Source organism: Microcebus murinus, chromosome 18, assembly GCF_040939455.1.
Source record: "Microcebus murinus isolate Inina chromosome 18, M.murinus_Inina_mat1.0, whole genome shotgun sequence".
Classification (NCBI taxonomy): domain Eukaryota; kingdom Metazoa; phylum Chordata; class Mammalia; order Primates; family Cheirogaleidae; genus Microcebus; species Microcebus murinus.
In genome coordinates this window covers 57,995,070-58,019,706 of record NC_134121.1, presented here as the reverse complement: position 1 = coordinate 58,019,706, position 24,637 = coordinate 57,995,070, and the positions used below count along the sequence as shown (strand labels likewise).

Here is a 24,637-nt window from a genome sequence, read left to right as displayed (position 1 = left end):
CTCTCCAGCCTGGATGACAGAGGGAGATACTGTCTCTTAAAAAAAAAGAAAATGAAACAGTATAAAAGAGTACAATCCACACCACACTGAGTCCAAACCCAAATTTCCAGACTCATGCCTCAATGGGATAATGCCACAAACATTTTATGGTGGATCTTTCCAGAAATTTCATGTCTATATCTTACTTTTTTTTTTTTTTTTTTTTTTGAGACAGAGTCTCATTTTGTTGCCCAGGCTAGAGTGAGTGCCGTGGCATCAAACTAGCTCACAGCAACCTCAAACTCCTGGGCTCAGGCGATCCTCCTGCCTCAGCCTCCCAAGTAGCTGGGACTACAGGCATGTACCACCATGCCCGGCTATTTTTTTCTATACATATTAGTTGGCCAATTAATTTCTTTCTATTTATAGTAGAGACGGGTCTTGATCTTGCTCAGGCCGGTTTCGAACTCCTGAACTCAAACCATCCTCCTGCTTCCGCCTCCCAGAGAGCTAGGATTACAGGTGTGAGATATACCTCGCCTGGCCTATATCTTACTTTTGATACAAATGCAAGTATATTTATACACCATTTTGTACTTAATAAAACCTTAACAACCCTTCCCTATCAACACATACAGTTTGACTCAATTCTTGATAAAGGCTGCACAGACTGCATGTGCCAAAATTAATCTAACCATGTGGAGATTTCGTCATGACCATCCTTAATTCACAGCACTTGTCTTGCCAGGTCCAACTTGGTCTTGCACAGGACCGCACAGAAGGCTGGTTCACGATCTTTCCTAGTGAGACAGTTTTCGTTCCTTCATGTAGGAAACCTCCCTCAAAAGCCAAGTCAAGCAGGTGGATCAAGAAGTTGGCCACACGTCAGGAAATCGGTTGTGTGCTTAAAAACAAACTCTGATCCCTTAAGATTCACAACACCCAGGGACTGCCACGTGGGAAGCAAGGCCCCTATCCTCCCCCTCAAATATTCGTCTGGGAGGTGGGGGAGTTCAGATAACTGCAGCTGCTCGGTGGAGGACGCCTAGCGCTGGGTCACGAGCTGAAATGAGTCAGCCCTATTTTGTAAGCCAATGTTATCCGGCTGCGGGTCTCTCACTGTGCCTAGTTCCATTCAGTTATTCCAGGTCTTGTTTAAATCTTCCAGCGGGGACCCAGCAGGGCGGGCGGACTATAAAACCAGAATATTCTAGAGGGAGCAGCGCCACCGCGAGGCCAGCTGGGCTGGAGGCGGCGGTGCGGTGGACGCCCTTCCAGTGAACGTGGTAGGGAGATGCTGTCCCCCGACCTGGGCGATCCTCGCAGCCCACCCTAGAGCCTCAGGGGTAGGTCTGGTTAAACGGGTGGCAGTTTATTCAGACTCAGCCAGCCCACCACGTCCCGGAAGAGACTGGGTCGCAGGCTCATCTATGAGGCTGCAGTGACTCCCAAGTCTGGGGGCAGAGTCACGCAGGAAGTGCACCATAAACGTCTGCTCAGAGCGACGACGCCCCATTTAAGTGACTGCTCAGCGTGTCACACGCCGGGCTGTGTCTGCGTGGGCTCCCTCAGTAAGCGTCCAAGCGCCTTTAGGATTACGCCCCTGTGAGGGACCAAACTGTTTATTCCGGTCCCACTGAGGAGGCGGGGTGCGGCGTGCACAATCCGATTGGTTCTGCAAACAGTGGAGAAGCGCCAGGCCTAGGAGAGACTACAAGTTCCAGAATGCAACCTTCCCCTAGCAGAGGAAGAGATGGAGGATGCGGGAGCAATGCCTCCTGGGAATCGTAGTCTTCAACTGGTTTGTGATGCAGGCGGAACTAGGGGGAGGGGAGAGGGAGTAAACTATTACCACGTGACACCCGGGGTCAGGTGGTTGGTCCAGCCTCCGCACAGGAGCTGTGATTGGCTGACTCTAATACGAACGACGCCACTAGGGGCGGGCCGAAGAGGGGCGCAAGCGCACTGCGTTGCGAGTCTCGGGACCCCTTTCGGAGAGACTATGGCGCTCAACAAGAATCATTCGGAGGGCGGCGGAGTGATCGTGAACAACACGGAGAGGTGAGGACACTGCGGAAGGATTCTGGAGGACCAAAATTTGGGTGTCAAGAATGTGGGCGGTGGTCCGTGGGCTGCGGGCAGTAGGGAATAAACCTGTGGAGAGGGAAAATTGATGGAGTGCTGTCGGTGGGGGTGGGTAACGGCTGGGGGCGGGGCTGGAAGGTTGGGTGGGCCGTGGGGGAGGGGCCGGGGTGTGGCGATCAGCTGGGGCGGTGGGGGTGGGGGATGGGCGGGGCGGCTGGATGGGACAGGGTTTGGGGCGACAAGTGGGGCATAGGGGTGGTTCTTGAGCCCCTTCCCGGAATTGTGACTTTAAGAGCTAGGAGGAGCCTCAAACAAAAATAATTGTCATTTATTGGACGTTTACTACATTACAACGTGTCAGGCACAGCGTCTCTTCTACCTTCTTTAATACATAATTCTTTGTGGCAGAAACTATTGCATACACATTTCACAGGTGGGGAAAGTGAGGCCCAGAGAGGTTAAGTAACTTGCTGAGATCACAGCTCTGTAACAGAGATGGCAAATTCCAGTAAAGGAGTCTTGACTCCAAAGTTAATAGGATTAACTACCAATGTACAGCCTTACACTATATTCCAGAATCGCTCAGGTTCCAGGTAAGAAACTGAGGCCTCACAGGTGATATTAGATAGATGACTTTTATCAAACATCTAACACGGTTCCTGGCACTATGTGGGTCCTTGTAAAGGTTAGTCCCTGCATCTTTCTCTTGAAAGCCTGTTGGCTTAGGTCACTCTGCAGGGCAGAGGTCTCCTAATGTCAAGGTTCTTTCTACTCCACCCTCCCCACTCCTTGCCTAATGCAGTCAGTCTTTCTTCCAATCTCTTGGCTCCGTGGATGGCTTCTCTCTCCTTTTGCTCCTGGAGTATTGAGAATCAGACCAGACCAGACCAGCCAGCCCTGGTTTGAACTGTGCCAACCCTAAATCGCCTCTTAAAGGCAGATGGAACTTAGGAGGAACCTGAGTCTCCAAGGGAGCCATGATGGAGTTAGAGCCTCATAACCAGCTAAGGCTAGCACCCAGCCAACCTGTCACCTGGGAAGACTTGATGAGTCAGAGGAGAACACCTAGGGTGACCCAGACCTCAGAATGTTGGCTTTCCCTCCATCTTACCTGCTCAGAGTCTGATGGGCCCAACCTGTTCCTTGTAATTACTTCTTTTCTCTAAGCTATCCTTCTCTCTTTTTTTTTTTTTTTTTGAGACAGAGTCTCGCTTGTTGCCCAGACTAGAGTGAGTGCCGTGGCGTCAGCCTAGCTCACAGCAACCTCAAACTCCTGGGCTCAAGCAATCCTTCTGCTTCAGCCTCCCAAGTAGCTGGGACTACAGGCATGTGCCACCATGCCCGGCTAATTATATATATATATATATATATATTAGTTGGCCAATTAATTTCTTTCTATTTATAGTAGAGATGGGGTCTTGCTCTTGCTCAGGCTGGTTTCGAACTCCTGACCTTGAGCAATCCGCCCGCCTCAGCCTCCCAGAGAGCTAGGATTACAGGCGTGAGCCACCGCGCCCGGCTCCTTCTCTTTTTTTGTACTAGTTCTCTTTCCCACTTAACCCTTACCCAGTCAAGAAAGTGGTGATATTGGGGAGGAGGGAGCAGACAAAGGAACCATGTGAACTTGAACCTTTTTATCATGTAATCAGAGAAACCTCACATTGCTTACTGGTTTGTTGCATCTCTGTGTGCGAGTCATTTCCCAGGGTTGGGCAGCTTTTGATGCCACTTGGTAACATCTCTGGGGACTGTTTTTCTTTCTCTCTCAGTAGGACTTTTCTGGGACAGGAATATATCTATCCCACTGGGTCTTCTACATGGCTTAGGACTCAGTGCTGCTAAATAAGGGTGTGCCTTGTTTTGGAAAGTGCTTCAGTCTCATGCCTGAATAAGTGTCTGTGTTAATTGAAGTTTAAGTCCAGGAATCAAAATTTGATATTTAAAATAGTGAAACTTTATTTTTCTAGTCATGAACCCCTTTGACAATGATGAAAGTTATGGACTTCTCTCTTCTCAGAAAAAATGCACATACATGATCATCTCAAAGGCTTCATGGACAGATGTCCCTGAAGACCCAGCTTAAGAATCCCAAGTTTAAAAGAACCTTGGGCCGGGCGCGGTGGCTCACGCCTGTAATCCTAGCACTCTGGGAGGCTGAGGCGGGCGGATTGCTCGAGGTCAGGAGTTCGAAACCAGGCTGAGCAAGAGCGAGACCCCATCTCTACTATAAATAGAAACAAATTAATTGGCCAACTAATATATACAGAAAAAATTAGCTAGGCATGGCGGCGCATGCCTGTAGTCCCAGCTACTTGGGAGGCTGAGGCAGTAGGATCGCTTGAGCCCAGGAGATTGAGGTTGGTGTGAGCTAGGCTGATGCCACAGCATTCACTCTAGCCTAGACAACAAAGTGAGACTCTGTCTCAAAAAAAAAAAAAAAAAAAAAGAAGAACCATGAAGGAAGCCCTTTTGTAATGTGCAGAGTCATGGCTTAGACATGTTTATATATTGGGCTTGGAAAAAAAAATCCCAAAAAACAGATCACCTATCACAAGAACTTAAAAGAAAATATAAGAGTTAACCCAGATAATCTAACCTGCCTTGAGGGATGGTAGCTGAGCCCTGCAGCTCTTCTACTGTGTTGGTCATTTGGGGGCTGTGTAGGTGGGCTTTGGGAAATTCTGTAGAACCCTAAGTTGCTCATCTATTCCGTGGCTATATTAATGGTTTCAACATAGCACTGTCTAGACAGTTAAGAGAGATGATGTGCAGGCAGCTGCTTGGGAGGAGGGCTGGTGTCTGGGGGTTACATCACATCTCCATACTGACTCACTGGGGCCTTTCCTCTTTTCTTATCACAGCATCTTAATGTCCTATGATCATGTGGAACTTACATTCAATGATATGAAGAACGTGCCAGAGGCCTTCAAAGGGACCAAGAAAGGCACTGTCTATCTTACCCCTTACCGGGTGAGTTGCACAGCAAGGCGGTTGGTTTGGAGGCTCATTACTCTTGGAGGTGATGTGAGTCTTAGTCTTAGGTTTGCCTCAGCCTTGTGAATCAAGTGGCCTTTGAACTCTGGTGAATGTTAGTGCCTCACGCTGCCTGCTTCCCTGTCACATGCTCCTGGATTCTAGAACCACCAAGCTCTTTGTGCAGCTAAACTGACCACTGGGCAGCGAATCCATTGCCAATTCCAGAGCTGCTGCTGCAACATCTCCATGTACTTGGATGCAGCTGCTGGGATGACTTGGGTCTGGAGGCAAGAGACTTATCATTTCAATTTCTGTAAGGGTAGTCCAGGAACCCTTGTGCACATCCAGAGTAGTAAAGGCGATAAACAGGACACAGTCGGGTGGCCGCAGCCTCCGTACTGGGCAGAGAGCCTGGCAGCGCCCTGCAGTGAGAAATGCCAGACTGCAGAACGGGCCTTGCCCAGGCATTACTCACTGGGACCCAGACATAGAGAAACACAAGTAGATGTTCTTGGAAAAGGATCGCTCCCTGTAGCTACTCAAGACTTAGTCTTAAAGGCAGCTAGAAGGAGAGGAACATATTTTTAGGGTTTAATCTCCACAATTCAGCCAACAGGAGAGTCTCAAAACCTCTCCTCTGGAGGCTTAAGTGTCTTCAGTCACAGTTTGAAGTCATGGGTTTAAAACCCAAGGGGTTCTCCAAGCACAGGATGCTCTTGTTGTTGTTTGGGCAGGGTGACGTCTGTGGGAAGGTTACAATAGCCCCCTTTTTCCTGGGAGCTAACGCCCCAGTCCCAGCCATGCCATCATTCTCAATCCCGCAGAATTCAGGCCGTAGACTCCCCCTTTCAAGAATCCTTCCCTGCCTCGCTCCACCTGCTCCTCCCTAGCTTTGCAGGCCCCTACGCTTACACACCACCTCCGCCACCTCTACACTGCCACTTAAATGGTGCAGTCTGTCCTCCTCACATACGCTGTTGCTGTCGGCAGAGAGCCCTGAGGCTGCCAGACGGGGGGGGGGGGGGGGGGGGGGGGGGGGGGGACTCATCACACACAGGCAGCAGCAGGAGGCGCTGGCAGAGGGGCTGTGCTTCAGGTGCTGATGGCCCTCGACCTCTCTCCCTGCAGGTCATCTTTCTGTCCAAGGGGAGGGACGCCATGCAGTCCTTCATGATGCCGTTTTATCTGATGAAAGACTGTGAGATCAAGCAGCCTGTGTTTGGTGCAAACTACATCAAGGGAATGGTGAAGGCTGAAGCAGGAGGTAGGTGACAGTAAGAGCTCAGGGACATGGAGGTGCTCTGGGTGCGTGTGACTGCCGCCTTGGGATGTCCTCTTTGGAGCCTTACCACCCTAGCCTTGCTCTCTTCCTGGCTCTGGATTAACCTCGGGAGTGACCACTGGGCTGCCAGCTGGGCAACAGAGGTGGGGTTTGGTTGCTAAGAGCTGGGAAAAAATCCTGGCATTAAAGATGGCAGCTCAGATCACCTTTTCAGAGAGTAAAGTCAGCAGAAAGACCGTAAGTAAGTAAAGATGCTCATTGTGACCTGGGGAGTAGGTACAAATTTTAGATTTGGGGAGGAGCTGTGTCAGGTTCTCAGGAGGGGCCTTTTCACAAGAGCGAGGAAGAGGCCTGAGGGGCCCAGCTTTGTGGCCGGCTCTTTTGTAGATACCAGAGACCTCTGCATTGAACCTGCCTCCCCCTTCACACCCAGCCAGGCCCGAGCCATGCTGTTGAGGAGCTCTTGGTCCTCCTTTGGGGAGCAGCCAGGGGAGATGGCACAGGGTCCGTCCTTTGGCCCCTCAGGAAGACAGGTCTGCTCTGAATGTGAGCATGAGTTTCTGCTGAGTGTACTTGCTCCAGTGAAGCTGTTGGGTGCTTTATTGGGCACAGAGAGAAGCCCCCTTGATGTTCTAAAACCAAACCAAGGTGGCCTTAGTTCCTGTGTACTTACTGGGTCAGGGGTGGGAAGACAGGCTTGTTCCAGGAAGGAAAAGCCCCCTGTTCCAAAGGTGGGAGTGGGTGCAGAGGTGCCAGGCCAGCCTGCAGCACAGGCTCAGATGTGGACGTCCAGCCAGAGCAGCCAAGGCACGGAGGCAGAAGCCCCCAATCACGTTGCAGGCCCTTTTCCCGCGGCCTCCAGGGCGTTGGTGAGGGCCAGAGAACAGATGGCCTTCTCTTTGGGTAGCACATCTTCCCTGCTGCTTATTCATGGTCCTTCCCTTTTTCAGGTGGCTGGGAAGGTGCGGCTTCCTACAAGTTGACCTTCACGGCAGGGGGCGCCATTGAGTTTGGACAACGGATGCTCCAGGTGGCATCTCAAGGTATCCAGGCTCTATAGATTAGGGGCCAAGGACACGTTTATGTGGGGCTTTTACTTTTTGTTTTGCATTTTAAGCACTCAGGAGCCAAGTGTCTGGGCCCTGGGTTGACCAGCCTGGGAGTCAGGAAGGAAGCCTGCCCTGTGCCTCCAAGACTGGGTTTCTCCTGCCTAGGACTGGTAGATGACATTTGACAGAGCTGTTTGGACTCAAGGACATTTTACTGTGGCCTCATAAAACAAAAAACCCAGCCATTAAGCTACCATTTAGCAACCAGTCTAAATCCCCAAGCAACGTGTTCAGCAGACACCCTCCCTGGCCCCTTCTGCACCCATCCCCGAGCCCCTCTCTCACCCACCTCTGCTCCCTGTCCTTGCCCCTGCTCTGATCTCTCTCTCCTACCCTCTCCCCTCGCCTCATCCCTGACCCAGGCAGACCTAGAGGTGGGTGGGGAGTGAGATGGGGTGGGGTAGGGCGCATCTGCTGGGCACAGGCCTGGGGCCCAGCAGCTCCCTCTGCAGGCAGTGGGGCCACCCTCTCCCAACCCCCAAGGCAGGCGACACTCATTTCTCTCTCCCCTTGTACTTATAGCCTCCAGAGGTGAAGCCCCCAATGGAGCCTATGGGTACTCTTACATGCCCAGCGGGGCCTATGTCTTTCCCCCGCCAGTCGCCAATGGAATGTACCCCTGCCCTCCTGGCTACCCCTACCCACCGCCCCCACCTGGTGAGTGTGTCCTTTGCTGCCTGCCCTCACCCCACCCACTAACCACCTCCTCCCAGGCCAGGGGGCTGTAGAGGACAGACTCGTTCCTCGAGCTGTTTCAGGACTAACAAGGAGCTGGAGAGGCTGGGGGGTGCCAGCTGAGGGCTGGGCTGTGTGGCTCCCAGGGAGGCAGCCTTCTATGGCAGCATGGCTGGGGCGGTCACCAAGTACCTGTCATTCTCTTGCCAAGCAGAGTTCTATCCAGGACCTCCCATGATGGATGGGGCCATGGGATATGTGCAGCCCCCACCACCGCCCTATCCTGGGCCCATGGAACCTCCAGTCAGCGGCCCTGATGTCCCCTCCACTCCTGCAGGTGAGGCTCCTGGGCTGCCTCCCTGAGGTCATGCAGAGAACCTCAGAGAACGGCCAGAGGCTGGCGGGGAGCCCCAAATGATGGATGAGCCCTGGCCTAGGGACTTCACCAGGGGATCAGCAGGGTGGGGGCCTGGTAGTACAGAGCCGGATTCCAGTCCCCTAGTCCCTTAGCCATGAACCATGAAGCCAGGAAAGTCACCCAGTGTCCTGAATCTTCTCATCTACAAACAGATGGTTATGGTGCCACCTGGTGGGGTTGGGTTGGAGATTAGCTGGGGTAAGACATTGTGACAGGGCTGGAAGGGACAGTGCCAGTACATGGCAAGTGCTCAGGGAATTTTAACTGCTGTTTTTACTGATGGACCTGGGCCCCGAGCACCAGCTACCCTGGGCCTTGGGGACCGGGGGTCGCAAGCTGAGCTCAGTTACTGGGGAAGCCACAAGAGGGGATGGCTTGTCGCCAATGCCAGGTGTGTTTGCTCTCGCAGCTGAAGCCAAGGCCGCAGAAGCAGCTGCCAGCGCCTATTACAACCCAGGCAACCCACACAACGTCTACATGCCCACGGTGAGTGAGGGTGGCCAGCCCCTCAGCCACGGAAGCTGGGAGTTAGGGACAGGGAGACCTTGTCTGGTTTTGGACCTTCCAATGTGATCTTTCCTTTCTTCCTTGTTTAGAACCAGCCTCCACCACCTCCCTACTACCCCCCGGAAGATAAGAAGACGCAGTAGACCCACCCGCCTCCCTGCCTCTCACCCAGCGCCTTCCTTCCCCTCCCCTGGGACTGTGGCTGGGACTTGGGGAGGCGAGGGAGGGCCTTGTCTTCCTCCAGGTCTGATTATAAACAGTCACCAGAACTAGCACTGTGGGACAGAGGGGCCCCTGGCCTCTGGAGAGATGCCACCCAGCTTCCCATGCCAGCTCGGAGCCCGCGGCACTGTTCAGCACACCTCCCTCACCATCTCTGGGGCTCTCCTTGGGAGCACAGGGTGTCCCCTTGTTCCTGTTTTGCTCTTGTAGTTTCTCCCCACAAGGGACTCTCTGGCCACCTCCTCCACCTCAGTCCAGCTCCCTTGGTCTGGCAGCTGCTGCACTAAGGTCCCCCGCCCTGGTAGGCCTGCTCCCATTTCCTCTGCTGGCCTGTGCCTGGGCGAGGAAGGGACTGTCAGCCCACATTCCATGCGCCAGGCTCCAGGCCCGGCCACACTCGCCTCCCTTCCCTTCCCTGGCCCTGGTCATGCTGTTGCCACCTGTGTGTGACTCCTGAAGCTTTAACATGAGCTTCCAGGGGTTGGGTGGTATGGGGGTGAGGCCACTGCGGCTGGGCGGGGAGAAAGCCCCTCTGCGTCCCTGCTAGTTTTTCTGGAATTTGCCTTCCCTCTAGAAGGGGCTTCTCAACTGGAACTGGAGAACGCACGTCTGTCCTGTCTTGCCACGTGGGGGCTGCTGGGTGGGCTGGGAGCAAAGGGCCCTGACCCAGCCGCCAGCCCCTCAGCCTGTCCTCCTTCTAAGCTTTGTGCCCCCTGGATGCGCTAAAATTTGCTTGTTTGTTCCTGGACTGACCATGAAGTGAGGAGATGGTTATTTAAAGAGAATTCCCTATTTATTTGACAAAAAAAAATCCAGTTAATATATTAATGTGAAATAAACCCTGTTTGCACCTTGATTTGTTTGCTGAAAATGTGAAATAGTAAAAATGAAGTAACAACCCTTTCTGGCTCTGTGTGTGGTGACGGAGGTGACTGAGGAAGGACAGCTGTCTGGATGCAGAGGGCCCCTGGGAGGCTCGGGCGACTGTTTCCGCCTAGGGGACAGTTCCTGGTTCTCACGGCCTATATGGTCCTGGGACTGCTCCTCCTGGGATCTCTATCCCCATCCCTGAGGCAGTTGCTCAGCAGCTGCACCTCGCTGGGGCTTGGGGGGAGGGTGTGGGAGGCCCATGTGCCTCCTGGCCTGTCCCCTGCCGGCTACAGGGGCATCGCAGCCCTGGCCCAGGCTCCTGAGGGAGGAGGCCATGACATGGATGCACCTTGGAAGCCTGGCAGGGTCAGCTCTGCCAGGCCCGCCACTGCAGTGTGTGGCCTCCTGCCACCCTCCCAGCCAAGGCACTGGGCACAGGGTCAGCAGGTCGCAGAGCTCTGAGAAAGCCCAGTGCTGTCCCCTGTGAGCCAAGTCCATCCTCTTGGGAGAGCCTGGGCGCAGCAGGTCCTCTCCTGCCTCTGCCTCTGGCCCGCCCCGCCCAGGAGCTTCGGGTTTGGCCAAACCCCCAAACCTACAAGGGCATTTGAAGGGAGCACCTCCTGACCATCACAGTGGGGGCGGGGTGCTGACACAGCACAGCTAGGCCCCGTCACCTCTGGGGAATGTCACCTGTGGGGTTGGGCAGGCCGAGCAGTTGGCTGCAGCTGGGACGCCTCTCAGGAGACCCCGCCCTGAGCCCTGCCCCACCCTACCTGCACCAATTCAGGGAAGTTAAGTGAGAATCCCACAGGCCCAGGTCAGCTTCCCTTGGGACCCCAGCCTGCCTGGGTGCAGCACGTGGATGGGGCAGGGCTGCCCTCCTGGCCCTGCCACCCCCTGCTGGGAGTGCTGGAACCCTCCCATGGCCCCTGTAGGAGGGTGGGGTGGGGCCGGGCCCGCCCACCAGGTCCACCTCGGGCTCCAGCCTGGGGAGGGTACTGCAAGGATTCTGGCTGGAGGAAGGTGCAGGGCGCCTGGGAGACGCACCTCACCCCCCCCGCCCCCCGGCGGTGAAACCCTGACCCTTCCATCCTCCCCACTGCCCTCCTCTGCCCTCCCCTGGCAGAGAGTGGCAGCCCCGTGCTCTTTGCATAATCCTGTGGCTTCCCTGTCCTTACCCAGCGTGCCAGAGCAGCGGACAGTCGAGGGGAAGGGCAGAGCGGGCCACCATGGCGACACTCCTCTCCAACCCCCAGCGGCGCCCTCCCCTCTTGCGCCAGGCCATCAAGATAAGGCGCCGCAGGGTCAGAGACCTGCAGGATCCTCTACCCCAGAAGGAGGTAGGAGTGACCTCAGTGGTGAGGAGAGCAGCCTGGGGCTCCGTGGTGCCCTGCTCTCCGGCCCCACCTCTGGGAGGCTGGGACAGAGAACTAGGGGCCTTTCCCTGCCCCCCCCCAGCCCCTGGGCTGAGCCTTCTGGGCCAGCAGAGCCGGTCTGCCAGGTGTCCCTGGGCCACCGTGGGCCTACGTTCAGGGGGCTGAGCCTCTCTGAAGCCTTCCCCCTGGTGGGCTGGCTCTGTCCCCTGCTCCTCCAGCTCCAGAGGCACCCGCTCCATTAGACAGGGGGTGTCCCTGCTGTGGGGTGGGCTGCTTGGGGACCAGCGGAGTAGCCCCGGGCCTGCTCACATCCCCCTCACCTCAGCTGGGCCTCACTTCCGCCGCCGCTGGGTGGGGAGCAGCGCCCGCGATAAGCAGTGCTGTTTCCTCTGGGGAAGGAAGGGAGGTGGGGGCGAGGGCGACGGGCGTGGAGGGTGCGCCACTGGGCCAGCCGGGCACCCATGGACCTCAGCCGCCGCAGGCCTGGGGACAAGGAAGGCGGCCTGGGGGCTGGCCTCCCAGGAGGCCTGCTGTGGGAACAGGTGTGGGGCATTGTGGGGCTGGAGGCTGGGTGCTGGGCCCCGCTGCCCTGGGGCTGGGCCTGGCCTCCAGAGACACCACCTTGCCTTTCCACCTTGCTCCCCAGATCGAGCCTCCATCCCACCAACTCTCCCCCGAGGAGGTAAGAGTCGGGGTGTGGTTGGGGGTGCATCCTCGTGAGTACCCCCCTGCAGCTACTGGCCAAGGCTGATGGCAGCGACCTAGGGTGTGGAGGGGACTTCTGGGTCCCAACCCCCTCTACCGCACATGTGGCGCCTGGCCCTGCTGTGGCTGTGTGGTATGGGTGCCAGGGATGGGGCTCCTGAGGTGACCCCTGTGTGTCCCAGCGGACCCTGCTCTACGAGGAAGCTCTCTACACTGTCCTGCACCGCCTGGGGCAGCCGGAGCCCAACCATGTGATTGAGGCCTCTGAGCTACTGCGGTACCTACAGGAGGTGAGCCCAGTCCCAGCCACCCCTTCCTGCAGCTGGGACTCGGGAACCCCCCTTCCCAGCCCAGCCCCCACCCTGTGCCCCCAGCCCCCTACACCCCTGCCCTGTGGGCTGCCTCCACACAGGCCTTCCACGCGGAGCCTGAGGAGCATCAGCGGACGTTGCAGCGGGTCAGGGAGCTCCAGGTAACCCTGGGCCAGGAGGGGGCCTGGGAAGCCCAGCTCTCTCTGGGACTCAGGTCGCCCCTCCCGTCCCTCCAGAAGCCAATATTTTGTCTGAAGGCAACGGTGAAACAGGCCAAGGGCATCCTGGGCAAGGACGTCAGTGGTGAGTGTGGGTGGGATGCCCAAAGGGCTGCTTCCTGCTGGCAGGAGGGCACACTCCTGTATGGTCCCCAGGGCCAGTGCTGCTGGTCCTGCTCGAGGGGCCTGGGCTCAGCCCCAGGGGCGGGGTATGAGGGGCTGTCCCAGGGAGCCCAGCAGACCCCCTGGCTGCCTCATCCTCCCTACTGCTCTCCAGGGTTCAGTGACCCCTACTGCCTGCTGGGCATCGAGCAGGGGGTGGGCGTGCCAGGGGACAGCCCGGGGGCCCGGTGCCGGCAGAAGGCCGTGGTGAGGCACACCATCCCCGAGGAACAGACCCACCGCACCCAAGTCATCAACCAGACACTCAACCCCGTCTGGGACGAGACCTTCATCCTGTATGTGGCCCTGCCCCAGCCCCCACCCTGTCTGGGGATCCTCTGGGTGGTAGGGTTTCCCCAAGTTGAGAGATCAGCGGGTCTTCCTGGCTCAAGGCAAGGCTTGGCCTTGGGCAAAGACTGGAGGAGGAGCCCACCCTCAAGACAGCATAGGTCAGACAAGACAGACCAGTAACTTCAATGCCACATGTGCGGGGGGTGGGCAGGAAGAAGGCTCTGGGTGAATCTGGGGTGCCTAAAGCCTTACCTTAAAGGAGGGAGGGGTGTGGCTGGGAGGGGAGCAGGGATATGGTAGGGACTGGCCAAGATTCCACAGCAGCTGATATTGGGGATGGCAGTTGTGGGGTTCAGGCTCTGGGCTGAGGTCACTTGTGGCCCATTCTGGTTGAGGGGGTCCTACCCTCTAAGGTCTTCAACCTTGCCCTTTTCTCCCTACAAGGGAGTTTGAGGACATCGCCAATGCGAGCTTTCATCTGGACATGTGGTAAGTGACATGGCCTACCCCTAGGGACAGGAAGACAAGGGGTCTGGGGGCGGAGGGTGGCAACACTCCCTCCTGGAAGGGGTCACAGACACCCTCTCTGCCTCCCACTCAAACCTCTGCCCCCCAGGGACCTGGACACGGTAGAGTCTGTCCGACAGAAGCTGGGGGAGCTCACAGATTTGCACGGACTTCGGAGGTGGGTGCCTCAGGGCGCATAGGAAAGGAGTAGGGGCTCCTGCACCCCCACTGGACGCTAGGCCACAGGTGGTCGCAGGTGGGGGCACATTCCAGCCTGGTTGGCCGTCTCCCTTACACACCCTGCCTGGAATAGGATCTTTAAGGAGGCCCGGAAGGACAAAGGACAGGACGACTTTCTGGGGAACGTGGTTCTGAGGCTGCAGGTGAGGTGGGGAAAGGGGCCCAGGAGAGGCCGAGGTGGGATGGGGTCTGGGGAGGGGCTCCAGGTCCACACCAAGCAGAACCTGGGGTCTGCTCCCATCGCCTCCCTTCCCCCTGACTGCGGGAGGTCCTGACGCCCGTGGTCCCGTAGGACCTGCGCTGCCGAGAGGACCAGTGGTACTCCCTGGAGCCCTGCACCGAGACCTACCCGGACCGTGGCCAGTGCCACCTCCAGTTCCAGCTCATTCACAAGCGGGTAGGTGTGGGGTCTGGGCCAGGGGCTGTGTGCCGCCCCCTCAGTGCCCCAGCTGGGGTGGGCAGGGCAGCTGCACCTGGCGTGGGGTCCTGTCTGCTCATTGAGGCCCTGTTGCAGAGAGCCACAGCGGCCAGCCGCTCCCAGCCCAGCTACACGGTGCACCTCCACCTTCTGCAGCAGCTCGTGTCCCATGAGGTCACGCAGCACCAGGTACTGCCCTCCCAAGGTGGGGCGGGGCCCGGGCTGCCAGCCAGGTCCTGACACTCGTCCATCTGTTCCCCTCAGGCGGGCAGCACCTCCTGGGACGGATCGCTGAGTCCCCAGGCTGCCACCATCCTCTTTCTCCATGCCACGCAGAAGGACCTGTCCGACTTCCACCAGTCCATGGCGTGAGTGCACAGCCCCTTCCCACCCCTCCCGCCCTCCTACAAGCCTGCAGCCCGAAGTCCACTCCTTGAGAGAGTTCTCTTTGGCCCAAACTGTGTTTTAAGTTTGAATCAGTTCCAACTTTGAAAAACCTAGAGATTTCACGTACCAATCCAGATCTCCAGCTAGGGTCGTCATTTTGCTGGGCTGTGTGCGGTTGGCCAGAGCAGAGCAGCGTGTCCACCTCTATCCATCACGGTCGCTGTTGGGCCCACTTCAGTGACTCACATCTCTGGAGTCCTCTGGGCTTTGAGTTTGCCACTGCTGCCCCAGGCCATCCCCCTCTCCCAGTGCCAGAGCCATCGAGCCAGAAAATCCATGTGTTGACATTAACAAATCTGTGTTGATGCCTGGCATGCCTCAGCGCCTTGTCAGATTCTGGGAATGTCGCGAAGGACACACGGAGTCATAGACATACAGTGCATGTGAGAAGGGCAGATGGAGGGGCCCAGCCAAGGTGCTGGCCGGGGAGGAAGGAGAGGAGAACGCTGCCTTGAGGGAGGCGGAGGGAGGCTGTGGAAGGCAGTTCTGGGCTGAGGGCAGCGTGTGAGCTTCTGGGCCACAGGGCGGGCGAGTCTTCCTGGAGCAGGTGGGATGGCGTGAGGCTGGAGACCGGAGCCAGCACCAGGCCGTGAGGGGCCTGGCTTGCCTGCAGCGCCCAAGCATGGAATGCAGGTGGCCACTGTGTCCAGTAGGGACCTGGGCCTGTCCCTGGGTAGTTCTTCTCCCACATCCTCTGCCCTGCCACTGGGACCTCATGTCTGAAGTCACCCAGAGACACATGGAGGGAAGTTCCAGCTGATGTTTGCCATCTGTGCACAAAGGCTCAAGTCCCTAGATCTGATTTTTCACAAAAAGCAAGAAATCCTGACATTTTAAAATGATAAATATCCCAATTTAAGAGCTGGGCGATTTGAAAAGCACCTGTGGAAACAAGCGAACTCCTGGGGGCCACTAGCTTGCAGCATGTGCGGTTAGGCGGGGCTCCCCAGGTGGCTTTGCGGTGGGCGCCGTCCCCGCGGCTGAGGGCCCGTGTCCCGCAGGCAGTGGCTGGCCTACAGCCGCCTCTACCAGAGCCTGGAGTTCCCCAGCGGCTGCCTCTTACACCCCATCACCAGCATCGAGTACCAGTGGATCCAGGGCCGGCTCAAGGCAGAGCAGGTGGGCTTGGGGTGGGACACGGGGTGCTGGCAGGCAGGGCCATGGAGGGGAAGGGCTGTCGGGCCCCCTAACGAAGTTCCTGGCTCTGCAGCGGGAGGAGCTGGCCTCCTCCTTCCGGTCCCTGCTGGCCTACGGCCTCTCCCTCACCCGGAGGTTCCGCTCGGTCTTCCCCCTCTCTGTCTCCGACTCCCCGGCCCGGCTGCAGTCTCTCCTCAGGTCAGTGGCTCCCCTCCTCTGCCTCGGGGTGGCAGGGACGAGGGAGCAGCCAGGGGCACTGCAGGGTGGGGGAAGCCTGCTGGGGGAGAGCGGCGGGTGTGCAGTGGCCGGCATCCTGGACACGGCCCTTCCGCCTCGCAGGGTCCTGGTACAGATGTGCAAGATGAAGGCCTTTGGAGAACTGTGCCCAGATAGCGCCCCACTGTCCCAGCTGGTGACCGAGGCCCTGCGGGTACGGTACCCAGCGGGTACGGGGAGGGCGTGCATCTGGGCCTAGCAACCCCGTCCTCACTGTCTCTTTGCCGGCAGACTGGCACCATTGAGTGGTTCCACCTGAAGCAGCAGCACCATCAGCCCATGGTGCAGGTGAGGGGCTGGGCGGGCACTGGGGTGGAGGTGCCTTCCCCTCGCAGCCCTGCTCAGCGCACCTCTGTCCCTACCAGGGCATGCTGGAGGCGGGCAAGGCCCTGCTGAGCCTAGTACAGGACATCGTTGGCGACCTGCAGCAGTGCCAGCACACGTGGAACAAAATCTTCCACAAGTGAGCAGACAGAAGGGGCAGGGGGCAGCGGGACTGAGGGGCCCTGGCATGTGCCCCTGGGTGACGCCTGCTGCCTCTCCTCCAGTGTCCTCAAGATTGACCTCTTCTCCCTGGCTTTCCTGGAGCTGCAGTGGCTGGTGAGTCTCCCCGCCGTCTCCAGGCCGTGCCCTCTGCCGGGCTCCGAGTACCTTGCCCACCTCACCTTTCCTTTGCAGGTGGCCAAGCGGGTGAAGGACCACATGGCGGCAGCTGGCAGCCCCATGTCCCCAGAAGTGGGCGAGAGTCTGTTCCAGCTCTACGTCAGCCTCAAGGATCTCTGCCAGCTGCAGGCGGTGCTCTCGCAGAGGTGGCCAGCAGGCGGTTGTGGGTGGGCTGCGGGGCACAGGGGAGAGGAGGGTCCAAGAGGGCCTGGGACCCGCAAGTGGGCCCAGCCTTTCCCAAGGCTGAGCCCTGGCTCTCCCCAGGGACGGAGTCCTGGCCCTGGACGGTTTCCACTGCTGGTTCCAGCCAGCCATCCCCTCCTGGCTGCAGAAGACGTACAGCGTGGCCCTGGCGCGCGTGCAGCGCGCGGTGCAGATGGACCAGGTGGGGCGGGCCTGGGCTTGGGCTCACCCCGCCTTGAAGGCGGGCGTGGTAGAAGCGGGAGACGCGCTTGGAACCTCCCTTCTGTGTGCTCCTGAGGCCAGTTTTGTGCAAAACGCTGCCTCCTGATGTCCTTGCGGTTAACTGTGGCTTCACTTTGCAGATGGTTCTCCAGCATGAAGGGTCTGGGCTGAGCTTTGCTTGTCCCCTCGGGTAGCCCCCTGCCCAGCTCTGTGCTTGGCAGTGGCAGCTGCTCTGTGAAGGCTTAAGGAAGGAGGGAGGAGGGTGGATTTGGCAGTGTCCCGAGCCCTGCTTTCTAAGCACGTCTCCCTTCCTCCAGCTGGTGCCCCTGGGTGAACTGACCAAGCATAGCACGTCAGCCGTGGATCTGTCCACCTGCTTCGCCCAGATCAGCCACACTGCCCGGCAGCTGGACTGGCCGGACCCAGAGGAGGCCTTCATGATCACTGTCAAGTTCGTGGAGGTGCAGTGTCTTCCATGTGTCCTTCCCCCCTTCCTAGGACAGCCCCACTACCACCCAGCATTTCCTCCATGTTATCACACCAGCAGCCTCCCAAAGCCTGTTTCCTAAATCCCCCAAGTCGCTGAGATTCCCATGCCCCCATCTGTCCTTCCCTGGATCAATTCCCTCTGTCCCACCCCACCCCAGGACACCTGTCGGCTGGCCCTGGTGTACTGCAGCCTTATAAAGGCCCGGGCCCGCGAGCTCTCTGCAGGCCAGAAGGACCAGGGCCAGGCAGCCAACATGGTAAGGGCCAGAGCTGGGGCTGAGGGTGTTGCCAGGAGGGAGTGCCAGTCCTGGCGCAGTTCAGGAAGCTCTGCGTCCCTGTGCCCATGCCTTCCCCCAGCTGTGCGTGGTGGTGAATGACATGGAGCAGCTGCGGCTGGTGATCGGCAAGCTGCCCACCCAGCTGGCATGGGAGGCCCTGGAGCAGCGTGTAGGGGCCGTGTTGGAGCAGGGGCAGCTGCAGAACACACTGCATGCGCAGCTACAGGGCGCGCTGGCCGGGCTGGGCCATGAGATCCGCATTGGTGTCCGCACTCTGGCCGAGCAGGTACCTTGTCCAACCCCATGGCAACCCCATCCCACCCCGTCCTCAGCCTGAAGCCTGGTCCCAGCAGGACCTGGGCTGCTGTCCAGCCCCCACCCCCTCCTGCACCTAAACTGAGGCCCCACTCATGCCCTGACCTCCCTCCTTCTACCGTTTTGTGTCCCCAGCTGGAGGTGGGCATTGCCAAGCATATCCAGAAACTTGTGGACGTCAAGGAGTCTGTCCCGCCTGAGGACGTGAGTGACCCTCCTGCTCACTGCCCTCCACTGCCCTGCTGGCTCTGTGGGTCTGGTGTTGGGAAGTGGACTGAGGGTGGGCAGGGGGGCTGAAGGCCTTGGGGTATCAGAGATAAGCTCTCCCTGGGCCTTGGTTTCCTCCTTGCATGCTTCATGGTCTGGGCTGGGTGACTCCACAGGCTTCCCCGACACTGCAGTCAACATGGGGGCTGCGGTGGGGGCAGGCTTAGCCTTTGCAGCCAGCAGACCTGGGCGTGCATCCTTCTCAGCTGCCCACACCTTTGCTGTCCTGTTTATGCGAGCCAGCTACCCTGGGCCCTCACCTGTAAGGGCATATGTCATGATGCACACCTTTGATGGTTCGGGAGAAGGTTATTCATTAATACATCAACTATTCATTAAGCACACATTTTGTCCCAGGCATTGATTTACAAATTGGGGATGGATCAGTGAACAATGTGATGAAAATTCCTGCTTTCCTAGAGCTTACATTCTAGCCATGGGGGTTAAGAAGAGCTACACGAGTAAGCGGTAGTTGTGGCTCTAACTATAAATACACACACAGATGGACATGCGTGCACACACGCACACACAGCGTGCACCATGATGATAAGTGCTGAAGAGAAAAATACAACAGAGAAGGGGGTGGGAAGTGTCATAGGGTTGTATTTTTAGAAAGCAGCCTGGGAAGGCCTTACTCAGAGGGTGACAGCTGAGTCAAGTCCCACTGGAAGCACGGGAAGGAGCCATGAGGCTTTCCAGGCAAAGAGCATTCCAGGCAGAGGGAACAGCATGAGCAAAGGCCCTGAGGCAGGCTCATGCTGGCAGCATCGAGGGCTGTAGAGGAGGCCGTTGTGGCTGGAGCAGACCCGGGAATGGGGCAAGGGAGGCAGAGTGGGCAGGGCTGGGTCCTGCAGACGTTACAAACCGGGCACACAAAATCTCCTGGCCCTGTTTCCTCCCTGGAGGTCAGGGCAAGGGAACCTGGGTGGGACAGAAATGGGCCAAAGTCAGATGTGTTCCCACCCCCCACCCCAGGCCATTCTGCCCTTGATGAAGTTTCTGGAAGTGAAGCTCTGCTACATGAACACCAACTTGGTGCAGGAGAACTTCAGCAGGTCTGCAGCAGCCCCTGCCCTGGGTCCCCCTGCTACCTCCATCCCTTCTCCTACCCGGCCCTCCTTCCCCTCAGCATCCACTCTGAGGGATGGAGGATGAACCCTTTGGTGACCTCCCTTAGGGGTATAACCAGCCTCTGCTCAAATGGTTGCTCCCAGGGACAGGAATCTCACGACCTCACAAGCCTGCCTCCATGCTGCCCAGCTCTGAGCGTTATGTGTTCTTCCTCAGGCTGAGTCAAACCCGCCTACCCTTTCCTCCTAGTCCCCGCTGTCTTCAGGGCCTCCCTGACCGCTTCTCTGCCCTCCTGCTGTTACAGGCAACTGGTGTTCCTTGCCCACAATGCAGGGAGAACTTCTAGTTAGGGTGTCTTAAAACAGGGACCCAGGACACATGGCAGGAGGGAGTGGGGTCCGGCACATGGGCTCAGACCCCAACTTCCCAGCTGCTCAGCAGCCTTGAGCAGTTACTCCGGTTCTCAGTGCCAGTGGTAACGGTTCTGGTATCTACTGAGGATTAAATCAGTCACGTGAGGTGCTGAGAACAGTATCGGTACAAAGGAAGTGGTCAATAACTGTTGGCCATGGTGACGATGACAACAACCTCCTCCATGTGCTCCTGCCCTCCTAGAGTCCTGCTGTGCCCCATCGGTATAGCCAGGGCCCACAGGAGTCCGCAGTCTATATTTCTTAGGCCATATTATGCTATTATGCCATTTCTTCAGCTTTTCTTCCCCCACATAAACTAGAATTTAATCCCCACTGAGATGGGAGCTTTGCTCTGTGCTGTCTCAAAAGCCTTTAGAACAGTCCCTGATGCATAATGGGCACTTAACCATGTTGAAAAAATAAATTAATAGACTTCTTTTAATATAGGCTTCCCCATTCTTAATGACACAGTACTTTTTTGTACTTAACCGCCAGACTCTACTCTGACGAGTGTTGATCTCCGTTACTCCAGGTCCATATCAGGGCTGTGTCAGTTGCTTTTGCTCCGCCTGCAAGGCAGCGTAGGTGCTTGTCCCCGCTGGGTGCTCTGTCTGTGCCGTGGCTGCTCCAGGCTTGAGTCGTGGCTCTTCTCGGGGGCCTGGCCTCCTCCCCATCCGCCCCTGCCTGGGCCTTGCTTGTTGGGTTCCATGATCCTGCCAAGGAGGGTCTTTCCAGAGGCTGAGAGAGTGGCTAGGACTGACCCCACCTGCTCCTGCTCGGCCTCCTTCCCTCAGGAGACCAGCTCTCCTCCCGAGCCTCACCTGGGGGGCAGGTGGAGGGGAGGAGTGGCATAGGCCTGGGTCCCCAAGGCCTCCCCTTTGTCAAGAGCATCTTCACTTTCTCTTCCTCATGTCCCATCTTGTGTCTGGCATCCCTCTGGGCCTCACCCCAGTCTTCTGACCCTGCTCTGGACCCACACGCTCACGGAGCTGGCGGAGGCGGCCGCCTCCCAACGCAGCTCGCCCCTGGCCTCGAGCAGGCTGAAGACTGCCCTGCAGGTAATAACGCCAGCCCTGGCGGTGATGGCCCTGTTGGGAGAGAGCCTGGGGTCACCTCTGGTGTCTCCATGCAGAACCTGGAGATTTGCTTCCACGCCGAGGGCTGTGGCCTGCTGCCCGAGGCCCTGCACACAGCCACATTCCAGGTAGGGGGCTTTTTGGCAAGCTTCCAGGTAGGAAGGTGGGGGCGCCAGCCTTTCTGTGCTCACCTGTGCCCACCACAAGCTACGTTATTTATGGAGCCCAGTGCCAAATGGAAAGGTGTGCCCCTTATTCAGAAATTGTTACTGATTTTAAGACGGTGACAGCAGAGCATTAAACTAAGCGTGCAGTCCCTCTAAGCACAGGCACATGCCTGTGAGGCCAGCCCTGCCTGTGCCTGTCCTGCTGTCTGCCTGGGCATTCCTGACGGTGCACCCCTGCCAGTGGTCCCATCATCCCAGTGCTTTCCATTTCAAACTGACGTCTTGCCCCTTGGCTGTGAGCTCCTGGGGGCAGGGCTGGGCCATGGTCCGTGTGACAGTTCAGGTGGGTTCTCAGGGGTGCCCATTCCCAGGCTCTGCAGAGAGACCTGGAGCTGCAGGCAGCCTCCAGCCGGGAGCTCATCCGGAAGTACTTCTGCAGCCGCATCCAGCAGCAGGTGAGGGTCCTCTCCCTGGCGCTGCATCCACTGCAGACCCTGGGCCCACCGCCTGCCCCAGCTGAACCTGCCCATGTCGTTCCACTCCCTCAGGCAGAAACCACCTCTGAGGAGCTGGGGGCCGTCACAGTCAAGGCCTCCTACCGCGCCTCCGAGCAGAAGCTGCATGTGGAGCTGCTCAGCGCCTCCAGCCTGCTGCCCCTGGACTCCAACGGTGAGTGCAGGCTGTCCACTGGCCACTCTCCATGTGCCCAAGTCCCCGTGTCCCTGGGGGGCTTTGCTCACTTGGCAAGAGCTCTGGGTGCATTTCTCCTGGTTACCAGGAGGGGTTGGTGATGCTGAACAAAGAACAGCCGCTGGGGTGGGGGCAGGGTGACTGAGAGACCCTCAGCCATTGCCTCCTTCCCTGGGCCACTTGCCAGGCTCCAGCGACCCCTTTGTCCAGCTGACCTTGGAGCCCAGGCATGAGTTCCCTGAGCTGGCTGCCCGGGAGACCCAGAAACACAAGAAGGACCTTCACCCACTGTTTGATGAAACCTTTGAATTGTGAGTGGGTCCCCCCTCTTCTCCCAGCCTGGACTCCCCTGAGACAACCACATTTGGGCCCGAGGGAAGGGGCACCTGGGACAAGACTTGCTTCCCCTGGGGCAAGGGGTGGACTTCCACATGTTGAGCTCAGAGGCTTCCAGGGAAGGGTCTTGTCCCTGAGGTTCTCTGTTCCTCAAGACAGGTAGGCCTGGAGACATAGGACCCTTGGTTTAAAGTCACCCATTGTATCATATGGCTGAGAGCTGACTTTGCAAAACCTCATAGGCTGTGGCATTTTTCTCCCAGTCTCGGCCTATCAACAAGGGGCTGGAGCCCTGTGTCAGGGATGGGGGATGGCAGTGCTCGGGGCAGGCGGCTGAACGCGGCTTTCTCCCTGCCAGCCTGGTGTCTGCCGAGTCCTGCCAGAAGGCTGGGGCATGCCTCTTGCTTACCGTGCTGGACCATGACACCCTGGGAGCGGATGACCTGGAAGGGGAGGCCTTCTTGCCGCTGTGCGACCTGCCTGGGCTGACCGGCTCCGAGGAGACTGGCGAAGTGCCACAGACCCGTCTGCCCCTCACATACCCCACACCCAACGGTAGGCCTGAGCCCAGGGCGGCACAGGGCCCCAGAGAGGGGATGCCGGGGTCAGAGAAGTGCCTCTGCGGAGATGGAAGCCAGTGGAATGAGCCATGGCACATCTCTTGGTCTAATTGAGAGACCAGTGAAATTTAAGCTAGGCCAAGTGTAATGGGACTCTCTCAGAGGCAGGTCACCAAGGAGTTTACTGCGGGAGAGGGGCCTGGCTCTGAGCAGGGGACACATCCCTGCACAGTGTCCCCCAGCTTGATGACAGTAGTTCACGTGCCTGTGCACTTACCACGGGCCAGCTCTAAGCACTTTACACACCCTAACCCTCAATTCTTACAACCAATGAGGCAGGTATTATTAGTGCTTTTACAGGTGAGTAAACAGAGGCACAAAGGGTTAATTAGCTAGCTTCCTGCTCTCATATAAAAAGGTAATAGTCACAACCTGAGGCCTGTCTCAGCCCCTCGCACTACAGCCGGGTCAGCGTCCAGCGGCGCTGGCTGGCAGGCCGTGTCTGGTGAGCTGCTGGTGCGGGTTGCTCGCTGGCTTCCTTCCAGGTGGATGGGATGGGGTGGTGCTGTGTCCCCCATCCATCATCCCCCGCACCAGGCACTGCCTGTCCCCAGCTCTGACCCTAACCCCTCTCTCCACAGGGGACCCAATCCTGCAGCTACTGGACAGCCGGAAGGGTGATCGGGAGGCCCAAGTCTTTGTGAGGCTGAGGCGCCAGCGAGCCAAGCAGGCCTCCCAGCATGCCCCGCGGCCAGGGCGGTAGCAGTGCAGGTTGGGGGTGGGGCTGGGTCCCCAGCAGGGCTTCCCCACCACAGCACAGCCCTCCAGCCCAGCCTAACCCTCGTCAGTGACAGCGTTAGTGTAGGCCCCTTTGGTCCTCCTGCCAGCAGCAGGGCCCACGGTGAGGGGACACATTAGCATTGTCTCTACTCCCCACCCCCACCCTGGCCACAGCATTCTCTGCCACGTCCCAGCACCAGAGGGAGCATCTCCTGCCCCTGCTCGCCTCTTGGAAAGCTGCTCTGGTGGGCAGAGCCTCCGGCCATCTGTCTCCCAGCCTGCCGGTTCCAGCCACTGGCAGGGGGAGCGGGAGGATCACTGGGCCCAGGACTGCGGGCACAGAGCCTCCTGGGGAAGGGAGAGGGGACCCTGCCAAAGAAGAGGCTCCAGCTGCCCTGGGGGAGGAGGGGTGGTGTCCATTACTAGAGGGAGCTGGGTCCTCTCCCCAGGGGCTGCTAGTACCCAGGCCAAGGACCTTCTGGCTCTGAGGCAGCGAGAGCTGGCAGGCGGCAGGGCTGGCACAAAGGGACGGAAGCAGAAAGGACAGTTTGGCTGGCTGTGTCTACTGAGAACACCTCCTCCCTAGGATAGCACCTGCCACCTAGAAACCTTCTTAGCAAAAATAAATAAACCCAATGCATTGCCCTCTTAGAAAATATACTTTTGGCCTACAGTGGGGCCCAGAAAGCTGCAGTCAGGCCCTGTAACCGCCTCCCCTCCCTAGGGCCTGGCCCACTCTCATCCCCCATGCTCCAAAGCAGGGAGGTGGTGTGGGGTAACTGAGGCAGAAGCAAGGGACTGGGGCGATGGGCTTTGAACAAGTCACATCAGTTGAACCAGGCACGTTGGTTTCTGTGGTTGCCACCCACAGACAGAAGCCTGTTCCTTCAGGGAAGCACCATGAGCAGGGCCTCCC

General features: G+C 58.1%; 2 protein-coding genes across 5 annotated transcripts; both read left to right on the top strand.

The window, feature by feature from the left end:
- The first annotated feature begins 1,538 nt into the window (after positions 1-1,538).
- Positions 1,539-10,154, top strand: WBP2 (WW domain binding protein 2). 2 transcript variants are annotated; one of them, XM_012778843.3, is made up of 9 exons: positions 1,551-1,780; positions 1,917-2,040; positions 4,926-5,034; positions 6,169-6,304; positions 7,273-7,365; positions 7,954-8,088; positions 8,321-8,443; positions 8,934-9,010; positions 9,121-10,154. In XM_012778843.3, exons 2-9 carry the CDS (start codon positions 1,982-1,984, stop codon positions 9,172-9,174), a joined length of 786 nt encoding a protein of 261 aa, XP_012634297.1. In that variant the 5' UTR covers positions 1,551-1,780; positions 1,917-1,981; the 3' UTR covers positions 9,175-10,154. The 2 variants fall into 2 exon arrangements, with proteins under 2 accessions (XP_075850872.1, XP_012634297.1); XM_075994757.1 differs by lacking the exon at positions 7,954-8,088 and having other exon boundaries at positions 1,539-1,780.
- A 797-nt stretch (positions 10,155-10,951) lies between these two features.
- On the top strand, positions 10,952-23,957 carry UNC13D (unc-13 homolog D). Of its 3 annotated transcripts, none has more exons than XM_020281271.2 (32): positions 10,974-11,463; positions 12,146-12,181; positions 12,387-12,494; positions 12,617-12,676; positions 12,752-12,818; positions 13,011-13,191; positions 13,631-13,675; positions 13,803-13,871; positions 14,007-14,076; positions 14,226-14,330; positions 14,448-14,540; positions 14,616-14,719; positions 15,800-15,917; positions 16,009-16,133; positions 16,275-16,365; positions 16,443-16,499; positions 16,577-16,674; positions 16,760-16,811; positions 16,890-17,020; positions 17,139-17,259; positions 17,597-17,740; positions 17,927-18,025; positions 18,126-18,332; positions 18,497-18,565; positions 19,604-19,683; positions 21,065-21,170; positions 21,245-21,316; positions 21,727-21,810; positions 21,904-22,024; positions 22,233-22,356; positions 22,740-22,936; positions 23,583-23,957. In XM_020281271.2, the coding sequence occupies exons 1-32, from the start codon at positions 11,353-11,355 to the stop codon at positions 23,702-23,704; spliced, it is 3,267 nt and encodes a 1,088-aa protein (XP_020136860.2). In that variant the 5' UTR covers positions 10,974-11,352; the 3' UTR covers positions 23,705-23,957. The 3 variants fall into 3 exon arrangements, 2 of the variants coding, with proteins under 2 accessions (XP_020136860.2, XP_012634291.2); XM_012778837.3 differs by lacking the exon at positions 10,974-11,463 and adding an exon at positions 11,913-12,041; XR_001157533.3 differs by lacking the exons at positions 22,740-22,936; positions 23,583-23,957 and having other exon boundaries at positions 10,952-11,463; positions 21,711-21,810; positions 22,233-22,256.
- Positions 23,958-24,637: the final 680 nt, after the last annotated feature.

What these genes read in the sequence shown, in the direction of transcription:
- WBP2 (XM_012778843.3), top strand. Translation starts at nt 1,982, where the DNA reads ATGGCGCTCAACAAGAATCATTCGGAGGGCGGCGGAGTGATCGTGAAC. An exon ending in TGTCCCCTCCACTCCTGCAG is followed by an intron (nt 8,444 to 8,933) that starts GTGAGGCTCCTG and finishes TTGCTCTCGCAG; the next exon opens with CTGAAGCCAAGGCCGCAGAA. An exon ending in ACAACGTCTACATGCCCACG is followed by an intron (nt 9,011 to 9,120) that starts GTGAGTGAGGGT and finishes TTCCTTGTTTAG; the next exon opens with AACCAGCCTCCACCACCTCC.
- UNC13D (XM_020281271.2), top strand. Translation starts at nt 11,353, where the DNA reads ATGGCGACACTCCTCTCCAACCCCCAGCGGCGCCCTCCCCTCTTGCGC. An exon ending in CGGCTGCAGTCTCTCCTCAG is followed by an intron (nt 16,134 to 16,274) that starts GTCAGTGGCTCC and finishes TCCGCCTCGCAG; the next exon opens with GGTCCTGGTACAGATGTGCA. An exon ending in TGGTGACCGAGGCCCTGCGG is followed by an intron (nt 16,366 to 16,442) that starts GTACGGTACCCA and finishes CTTTGCCGGCAG; the next exon opens with ACTGGCACCATTGAGTGGTT.